The 9,937-nt window shown below is 58.5% G+C and overlaps 1 protein-coding gene across 2 annotated transcripts; it reads right to left on the minus strand.

The window, feature by feature from the left end:
* Positions 1–235: 235 nt before the first annotated feature.
* HTRA2 (HtrA serine peptidase 2) lies at positions 236–9,691 on the minus strand. Of its 2 annotated transcripts, none has more exons than XM_054030579.1 (8): positions 9,330–9,691; positions 7,649–7,853; positions 7,284–7,478; positions 6,925–6,957; positions 6,251–6,359; positions 2,478–2,547; positions 957–1,052; positions 236–636 (listed from the first exon to the last, which is right to left on the minus strand). In XM_054030579.1, exons 1-8 carry the CDS (start codon positions 9,659–9,661, stop codon positions 471–473), a joined length of 1,206 nt encoding a protein of 401 aa, XP_053886554.1. In that variant the 5' UTR covers positions 9,662–9,691; the 3' UTR covers positions 236–470. The 2 variants fall into 2 exon arrangements, with proteins under 2 accessions (XP_053886554.1, XP_053886555.1); XM_054030580.1 differs by having other exon boundaries at positions 521–636; positions 983–1,052.
* Between the last annotated feature and the right edge of the window lie 246 nt (positions 9,692–9,937).

The following is a 9,937-nucleotide window of genomic DNA, read 5'->3' on the forward strand; positions in this document are numbered from 1 at the left end:
AGCCTGCCCTCCTCAGTGCATGGCATGGAGCCAGCAGACCAGCTGCTGGGGGGTGCGTCTCCACAATGCCCTGGGCAAAGCTCCGTCACCTGTCCTTGTCTGGCTCTGGCTGACTGCAAGGGGAGAGCCCTCACCCTGCCTCAGGGGCTGCCCAGCCCAGGAGTGGCCCTGCCTAGCTGCAGCTGGACGCAGACTCCCTCAGCCTCAGGAGGGAAGCAAGGGCCATGGCCGACGGTTCCCCATGAGAGGTTTAATGGGGATGAGGGAAGCAGACAGCAGCCACCCCCCCCATGAGCCAGTTCCAGGACCAGCCCCGCTGGCTGGGGCATTTCAGGCTCTTGCAAAGGCAGATTCTCCTCTGCACCGCCCCGTGTGGCAGCAAGGGGCCTCCTGCCGGTCACCCCGAGCCTCTAGCTCGGATCATGTGCTTCAAGCCAAGTCCACGGTGCCCCTGCCAGCTGGGCAGCTCTCTACTCCGTGACCTCAGGGCTGACGTTCACCAGCAGCATGTCATGGCCGCGCCGCACGAGCAGGGCCAGGCTGTTCTGTGTCCGCACGGCCTCGTAGATGTCCTCTGCACGCCGCACTGTCTGCCCATTGATCTCCTGCACAACGTCACCCGCCTTCAGGCCTGCCCTGTCGAGAGAGCAGACACCAGCGTGCTGGGGGTCTGACAGTGATGCATGCAGACCCGCTCTCCCCAGAGCCCTGCCCCAGGCAGACGGGGATGGGGGCATGGCCCCACCTAGAGAAGTTGGCTGGCTCTGGGTTGTGGCTCCCCTGGGAAAGCTGCAGTGTATTGACGTGAGGGCAGCCCTCCTGGCACGGACAGGGTTAACCCCGTCAGGAACACGCTGGCTGCTGGTGTGGGCTGCCTGGGGGCAGGGGATAGGCACTGAGTCCACAGTGAGCACCCCACGTTCTGGGCCCCAACCCCCCCCCCCAGCAGCACTTACTGGTGGGCTGGGGAGCCAATGATCACCTTGTGGATCAGGACCCCGTATGAGACATCAGGGAAGCTGGAGTCTCGCAGCTTCAGCTCGGCCAGGATACTGCAGAGAGAGAGAGAGAGAGAGAGAGCGCGCACACACGTCACTGAAACACCCCCCAGCCAGGGGCTGAGGACACCGTGTCCCAGCACTGAAGGGCGCTGGAGCAGCCTCACCCGGCCCAGTCGCCCATCCCTGAGAACAGCCAGCAGCAGCCGCCTGCCATAGGGAGGCCAGGTTAACCTGCCCCAGGAAAGTCCCTTCCTGACCTGGCAGCAGGCAGGTTCTAGCTCTGCCACACTCATTACTGCTCGGCAGGTTCTATTCTAACGCTGAGCTGGGCCATTGTCTCCTGCCCCTCTCCAGGACTCAGCCCTGCTCCCCCAAGGGAAAGCAGACTCGCCAGCACACGGAGCACACCAGCACCATCTCCTGGACACCAAGAGATGCAGTTTAAGAAATCAACCACCACCATTAACCCCGATTCAAGGAGACGCAAGTGGCATCTCCCCTTCCAGCACCCCAAGAAGGGGATGTAAAAGACCAAGGGCACCAAGCAGGATCCTCAGGCCTACCTGGAAGCAGGACTCAAGAGCAGAGCATAAGCTCACAGCGAAGGCGGCAGCAGCACCCGTCCCCATCCCCAGGGGGGAAGACGCCTGCTGGTTCATGCCGTGGCACTGTTTTGTTGGACCACCGCACTACTAACCCCACTAACAGACTGAGCTTTGAGAGGCAACTAAAGGTACATCCCAAGGCCCAGCCAGGCAGCGAGAGACCCACAAAGTCCCTTATGCAGCTGAGCCTGGAAGCTCCAGCCTGCCAAGACACTTCAAGGCTCAGCAGGCGCACGCAGGTATTCCAGTGCCACCCTGCGGAGCACTGCCAGGGGCTGCCTGCCTATGGCATCCCAGAGCGTGCGGCAGAGCAGGGCGTGGGGAATGCAGAACCCTGGTCACCTGCCGTGGAACACAGGAGCTGACTATTGTTACTGCGGCCTGGCGATTTCCCATAACCCCAAATGGGCCATCTGCATTCCTCCAGAATGACAACTTCTCCTTATTTGCTGTGCGAGACCATGGCCGCCTGTGGTGGCAGAGAAAATCTAGAGACGCCTGGTGTTGGCAGAGATGAGAATAGCTCTCTGTCCAGCTCAGCTAAGAGACGGCTGGGGCATGGCAAATACTGGGGTGGGGGGGGGTGTAACGGGGTGATGGGAGGCTGAATCTCCCTGGGAACTCATCTGCCAGAGCGAGGGCTGGGCACCCTGCCCCTAGGGATGCTCCCCTAGACTTCAGCCAGCACAAGTAAACTAATTGGCCTGGGGTGAGGTGGGACCCACGAAGGCTTTCCCAAATGCAGAGAGAGAGAGTGTGAGTGTGTCTCACACACACACGCGGCTCCCTTCTCCAGCTTGTTTTCCTGAGAGATTCTGGCCCCCAGGAAAGCCCTGGAAGCATCTTCTGGCCCCAGACCCAGGACACATACCTGGGGGTCAGCGTTAGCATCATCACTCCAATGTAGCGGCGCTTCACCTCCGTGCTGCCGAACCAGGAGCCTGCAAGAGGAAAGGGAACCAGGTCTAAGAGGCCCAAGAAGGGACCTGTGTGAGCACCCTCCCTCACCCTCCACAGCACAAGACCAGTCCAGCTGGGTCACTCCTCAACCTGCTTACCCAGGAGAAAACCATGCCCCGCCCCAGGCTGCAGCCTGCCACTTCCATCCCATGCATCCATCCCATACAGGGCAAGTATCATGTGGGGAAAACAGCGGCTGGGAGAGCAGGGACACCCCAGATCATTGCCAACATCCTAACCGCAGCTGCTCTGCGATCCGGACCCACCACACACAGACTGGGGCTGCCTTTGTGTAGAGAGCCCGGATTCTGGTCAAGGCCCTGAGTAGAGCCACAGAGCACCCTGCCAACCCATAGGCAGAGAGAGACCCAAAGTCAGAGTTTAAGGCCAGAAGGGACCCTCAGATCAATCTAGTCTGACCTCCTGTACATCACAGGCCACTGAATTTCACCCAGTAACCCCTGCATTGAGCCCAAGAGCTTGTACATACGAAGGGCTACCGAGCCAGACCAACGATCCATCGAGCTCAGTATCCTGGGTTCTGACACTGACTGGTGCCAGACGCTTCAAAGGGAACGAACAGAACAGGGCAATTAGCAAGTGACACATCCCGTCATCCAGTCCCAGCTTCAGGCAGTCAGAGGCTAGGGACACCCAGAGCAAGGGGCTGCGTGTCCCTGACTATCCTGCTAATGGCCATTGATGGACCTATCCTCCAGGAACTTATTAACTCTTTTTGAACCCTGTATTACTTTTGGCCTTCACAAAATCTAGTGGCAGCAAGTTCCACAGGTTGACTATGTGCTGTGTGAAGGAGGTACTTTATATTTGTTTTAAACCTGCTGCCAATTAATTTAATTGGGTGACTCCTGGTTCTTGCATTATGTTAATGGTTAAATAACACTTCCTTATTCACCTTCTCCACACCATTCATGATTTTATAGACCTCTATCACATCCCCCTCAATCTTCTTTTCTAAAATGAACAGTCCCAGTCTTTTTAATCTCTCATATGAAAGCTGTTCCATACCCCTACGTTGACCTTCTCTGTACCTTTTCCAATTCTAATATTTTTTTTTTGAGATGGGGCAACCAGAACTGCACGCAGTATTCAAGGTATGGGTATACCATGGATTTTATAGTGGTATTATGATATTTTCTGTTTTATTATCTATCCTTCTCCTAATGGTTGCTATCATCATTAGCTTTTTTGACGGCCGCTGCACATTGAGTGGATGTTTTCAGAGAACTATCCACAGTGACTCTCAAGATCTCTTTCTTGAATGGTAACAGCCAATTTAGACCTAATCATTGTATATGTAGAGTTGGGATGATGTTTTCTAAGGTGCATCACTTTGATTTATCAACACTGAATTTAATCTGCCACTTTGTTGCACAGTCACCCAGTTTTGTGAGATTTTGACTTTGTAACTCTTCAGTCTGCTCTGGACCTATCTTGGGTAATTTTGTATCATCTGAAAACTTTGTCACCTCACTGTTCACCCCCTTTTCCAGATCATTTACAAATATGTTGAATAGGACTGGTCCCAGTACAGAATCCAGGGACCACTATTTACCTCTCTCCATTCTGAAAACTGACCATTTATTCCTATCCTTTGTTTCCTGTTTTTTAACCAGTTACTGATCCATGAGAGAACCTTCACTCTTATCCCATGACAGCTTACTTTGTTTAAGAGCCTTTGGCGAGGGACCTTGTCAAAGTCTTTCTGAAAGTCCAAGTACGCTATATCCACTGGATCACCCTTGTCCACATGTTTGAAGACTCCATCAAAGAATTCTAGTAGATTGGTGAGTCATGATTTCCCTTCACAAAATCTGGTGACTTTTCCCCCAACAAATTGTGTTCATCTCTGTGTCTGATAATTCTGTTCTTTACTACAGTTTCAACCAGTTTGCCTGGTACAGAAGTTAGGCTTACCGGCCTGTAATTCCAGGATCACCTCTGGAGCCTTTTTAAAATATTAGTATCACGTTAGCAATCCTCCAATCATCTGGTACAGAAGCTGATATAATCAATAGGTTAGATACCTCAATTAGCAGTTTTGCAATTTCGTATTTCAATTTATTCAGAACTCTTGCGTGAATCCCATCTGGTCCTGTTAATGTTTAATTGATCAGTTTGTTTCGAAACCTCCTCTATTGACACCTCAATTGGGGAGGGATAGCTCAGTGGTTTGAGCATTGGCCTGCTAAACCCAGGGTTGTGAGTTCAATCCTTGAAGGGGCCATTTAAGGTTTTAGGGATTGGTCCTGCTTTGAGCGGGGGTTGGACTAGATGATCTCCTGAGGTCCCTTCCAACCCTGACAGTCTATGATTCAATCTGGGACAGTTCCTCAGATTTGTCATCTAAAAAGAACGGCTCAAGTGTTGGAATCTCCCTCCCATCCTCAGCCGTGCAGGCCAATGCAAAGAGTTCATGTAGCTGTTCTGCAATGGCTTTATCGTCCGTGAGTGCTCCTCTGGCACTTTGATCGTCCAGTGGCCCCACTGACTGTTTGGCAGACTTCCTGCTTCTGAGGGGTTTACATTTTTTGCTGTTTGTTTTTGCGTCTTTTGCTAGTTGCTCTACAAATTCTTTTTAGGCCTGTCTAATTGTACTTTGTGTTTGACAAAGGCATCCAGAAAGGCATCGCGTCTGGATTTAAAGACATCAAGTGACGGAGAATCCACCACTTCCCTTGGGAGTTTTTTTTTAAATCTGAATTTGTTTGGCTTCAACTTCCAGCCCCTGGTTCCTGTTCTGCCTGTCTCCGCTAGATTAAAGAGCCTGTTAGTGCCCGGTATTTGCTCCCTGTGCACGTGCCTAGCCACTAATCAGGTCACCTGTATTTATTGCTTTTATAAAGAGCTCAGTTTGTTTAACTTAAATCTCTCACTGCAGAGCATGTTCTCCAGCCCTCAAACCATCTGTGGCTCTACTAACAGCTCCAATTTTTTGATGTCCTGTTTAAAATGTGGGCACCAGAACTGAATGCAACATTTCAGTATTGGCCCCAGCAGCCCTTCTGGAGCCCTGGGGTGCCACTTATCCAGCCTGCTGCTTTGACAGAGGTTCTCCCTAGCAGCCGCTGTTTAACATCCTCCTCACTGGTGAGTTAAGTCTTGGAGGGGTTGCACCCAGACAACATGGGCTGAGTGTCTCTTTCCTATTGCCCCACATAGGCGCCAAGGAGCAGGTAGGCACTCACGCCTCTTACCACTCAGTCCCCTCATACCAGGATGGGAGAATTCCCTGGCCCCCGAGCCCTGGCCCCTTTGCACTTAGGGGCACAGCTGCTAAAGCCTGAAGAGCAGAACTGCACGGCCTTTTCTCAGAAGACAGATGGGCCCTGGGTCCCTTCTCCAGAACCCAGCTGTGTTCAGGCACCTCTGCCTGGCTCCATCCCTTCCAGCCCCCAGGCTACCATAGCTGAGAAGAGGAGAACCCGCCTGCAGTGGAGGGGGGCTGGGGACAGCCCAGAGAGATGGTGTCTCTGCCTGGAAGGGGACAGGCTCTTTCCTTGGACTCTGACATGCCGGGAAGAGGTTGAGGCCCAGTCCTCTGCCAGGGATAGATGAGTGACAGCCCCAGCAAAGAGTCTGGAGTGGGTGCTCCTATCCCCGCCGCCCCCCAGCTCTGCTCCACTCCCTTTGCCTGTATCTCCCCCGCAGCAGCTCACTCACTCTTGCGCTGCTCCCCCTTCTGCAAGAATTCCCGCAGCCGGTCCGAGGGGATGGCGAAGGAGATACCCGAGGTCACCTTCATTGTGTTCACCCCAATCACCTCGCCGTCCTGCCGGGAGACAGTCACCATGCAAGCCAAGCAGGGCACCAGCCTGCCCCACTGCCATCCCTCCTGCCCCACAGTTTGCCCCCTTGCAAGGAGAAGAGGGACATGGCACCAGGCAGGGCTCAAGCCCAGACCATCCAGGCTTCCACCAATTTGCTCCCAACACACACTTGGCTGGGGGTGGGTCAGGTGGTGATACTCTCATGGGAGTGAGCAGGTCCCACTGGCTGTGGGGGCCATGCAACCCTTCCTCTGTGCCTTATAAGTACCAGACCCGGTCCAGTTACCCACAGGCTTGGCGTGTGGCTCCGTTCAGGTCAGGTCTGGGCTGTGGGCAGAGCCTGGGAGAGGAGCAGCTTGGGTCAAGCTGCTGCCTCACCCATCCCACCAAGAGTACTCACAGTGGATTACGAAGGGCCCCAGCTGCCCCATCGCTGTCCTCCCTGCTGGCAGCATGAGGTGGACACCTCCCTCCCACAGAGCAAATGAGATTCGGCTGGAGCACCCAGCCCAAATGGGCACCACATTCCCTCCAAGAAACCACTAACGCCCAAATGGCAGCACTCACCAGGTTGACGAGGGGGCCCCCCGAGTTCCCGAACTGCAGCAGGAGAGAGAGGGGGAGAGTCAGACCCCAGCAGCGACATTCCCACTGGGGGGCAGAGACAAACCCCGGAGAACCTGGGGTGGTCAGTAACACGGGCAGCGAACACAGCCCCTGGGGAAAATAACCCAGATCCCCTGCCTCGCGCCCCCTCCTGCTTTCCAGCTCATCCTACAAGGTACCTGCCGAAACCTCCGTACATGCAGGCCCCCTTTCCCGGCTCCCCCCTCCACCCCAAAGAGCAGCAAAATTCTTCTGGAGGTACAACATGGTGGCTTCAGCCAGGCCCCCCACTCCACTCCCCAGCCCCCCACTTCCCTTACATCTATGGCGGCGTCGGTCTGGATGTACTCCATGTTGGAATCGGCCAGGCCCAGCTCCTGGCTGCCGCGTTGGGCAGAGCTGACGATGCCGGAGGTGATGGTGTTTTGCAGAGCAAAAGGGCTGCCCATAGCCACAACAAACTCACCTTGACGCACCTCTGAGGAGCGACCCAGGGGTAGCGTGGGCAGAGGTTGCTGGGAGGAGAGAGAAAGACAGGTCAGCACAGCTCCAGTGAATGCCCTGCGGGCAGCCAGCACAACGGCATTGCAGCAGCAGCAGGCTGAGAATTCCCTGCCCTCTGGACTGATAAGGCCAAGAAGAAAAGGCTGCTAGCCCCTGGCTGCACACCTGGCTCCCCACACACCTTGGGGTTGATTTTGATGGTGGCGATATCTGCCACCTGGTCGACCTCACGGACCACGGCATCGTAGAGCTCTCCGCTAGCCAGCTTCACCCGCAGCCGCCGCCGATTCGCCACCACATGGGCATTGGTCACGATAAGGCCATCCGGGGACACCACAAAGCCAGAGCCGTTGGAGATGGGCACCTCCCGGCCTGAGAAGGGATGCCTGCAGGACAAGAGCCAGAGGTAGGTGTGGGGAGAGCCAGGGTGAGGCGCAGGGGGGAAAAGACATCCAACTCAGTTATCTGCACCCCATTTATTCAAGGCAGAGGCCCCCTTCCGTAGTGTTTGCAGATGACACTAAACTGGGAGGCGTGGGCGGGGACAGGATACAGAAGGACCTAGACAAATTGGAGGATTGGGCCTAAAGAAATCTGATGAGGTTCAACAAAGACAAGTGCAGAGTCCTACACTTAGGATGGAAGAATCCCATGCACTGCTACAGACTAGGGACTGAGTGGCTAGGTAGCAGTTCTGCAGAAAAGGACCTAGAGGTTACAGTGGATGAGAAGATATGAGTCAACAGTGTGTCTTTATCAGAGGGGTGGCCGTGTTAGTCTGAATCTGTAAAAAGCAACAGAGGGTCCTGTGGCACCTTTGAGTCTCAAAGGTGCCACAGGACCCTCTGTTGCTTTTTAGTGTGTCCTTAGTGCTAAGAAGGCTGGGGGGGTGGGGGGTCGGTACCTGCCCTGTCGGTAGTACCAGGGTGTCGGTGCAGGGGGGTCGGTAGTACCGGGGGGGGGGGGTCGGTACCTGCCCAGGATCTCGATGTAGACCAGGGCGGGGGCGGTACCGGGGTGTCGGTGCGGAGGGGGGGCCGGGGGGGTCGGTAGTACCGGGGGGGGGGTGCGGGGGGGTCGGTAGTACGGGGGGGGGTCGGTACCTGCCCAGGATCTCGATGTAGACCAGGGCGGGGGGCGGTACCGGGGTGTCGGTGCGGAGGGGGGGCCGGGGGGGTCGGTAGTACCGGGGGGGGACCGGGGGGGGGGTCGGTAGTACCGGGGGGGGGGGGGGTCGGTACCTGCCCAGGATCTCGATGTAGACCAGGGCGTGGGCGGTTCCGGGGGGGGGGGGGGCCGGTAGTACCGGGATGTCAGGGCGGGGGGGGGGGCGGGGGGGTCGGTAGTACCGGGGTGGGTGCGGGGGGGGGTCGGTAGTACGGGGGGGGGGGGGGGTCGGTACCTGCCCAGGATCTCGATGTAGACCAGGGCGGGGGCGGGTACCGGGGTGTCGGTGCGGAGGGGGGGCCGGGGGGGTCGGTAGTACCGGGGGGGGGTGCGGGGGGGTCGGTAGTACGGGGGGGGGTCGGTACCTGCCCAGGATCTCGATGTAGACCAGGGCGGGGGCGGTACCGGGGTGTCGGTGCGGAGGGGGGGCCGGGGGGGTCGGTAGTACCGGGGGGGGACCGGGGGGGGGTCGGTAGTACCGGGGGGGGGGGGGGGTCGGTACCTGCCCAGGATCTCGATGTAGACCAGGGCGGGGGCGGTACCGGGGTGTCGGTGCGAGGGGGGACCGGGGGGGGGGTCGGTGCGGGGGGGGACCGGGGGGGTCGGTCGGTAGTACCGGGGGGGGGTGCGGGGGGGTTGGTAGTACCGGGGGGGGTGCGGGGGGGTCGGTAGTACCGGGGGGGGGGGGTCGGTACCTGCCCAGGATCTCGATGTAGACCAGGGCGGGGGCGGTTTTCTCCACCACGTCGGCGATGAAGTTGAAGGCGGCGCGGGCGGAGGCGGGCGGCGCGGGGGGAACCGGCACCGCGGCGCGCACCCGGGGCAGCAGCGCGGGCGAGTCCCGGCCCCGGCCCCAGAGCAGCAGCAGCAGCGCCCCGGCCCCCGCCCCCGCCAGCGCCCAGCGGGCCCGGCCTCCCGGGGGGGGCTCCCCGCGCTCCGGGCAGGGAGCGACCGCCAGGCCCCGGACCGGCCCCAGCAGGGCCCGGCCCCGCCAGGCCGCTCGCCCGCCCAGCGCCCAGGCCGCCATCCTCCGCGCCGCGCCGCGCGGGGCAGGCCGGGAGATGGAGTCCCGCGCGGGGCAGGCCGGGAGCGAGGCGCGCCGCGCGGGGCAGGCCGGGAGATGGAGTCCCGCGCGGGGCGGGCCGGGAGATAGAGTCCCGCGCGGGGCAGGCCGGGAGCGAGGCGCGCCGCGCGGGGCAGGCCGGGAGATGGAGTCCCGCGCGGGGCGGGCCGGGAGCGAGGTGGCCGAGCGCGGGGCAGGCTGGGAGATGGAGTCCCGCGCGGGGCAGGCCGGGAGCGAGGT

Source organism: Malaclemys terrapin, chromosome 5, assembly GCF_027887155.1.
Source record: "Malaclemys terrapin pileata isolate rMalTer1 chromosome 5, rMalTer1.hap1, whole genome shotgun sequence".
NCBI classification, from domain to species: Eukaryota; Metazoa; Chordata; order Testudines; family Emydidae; genus Malaclemys; species Malaclemys terrapin.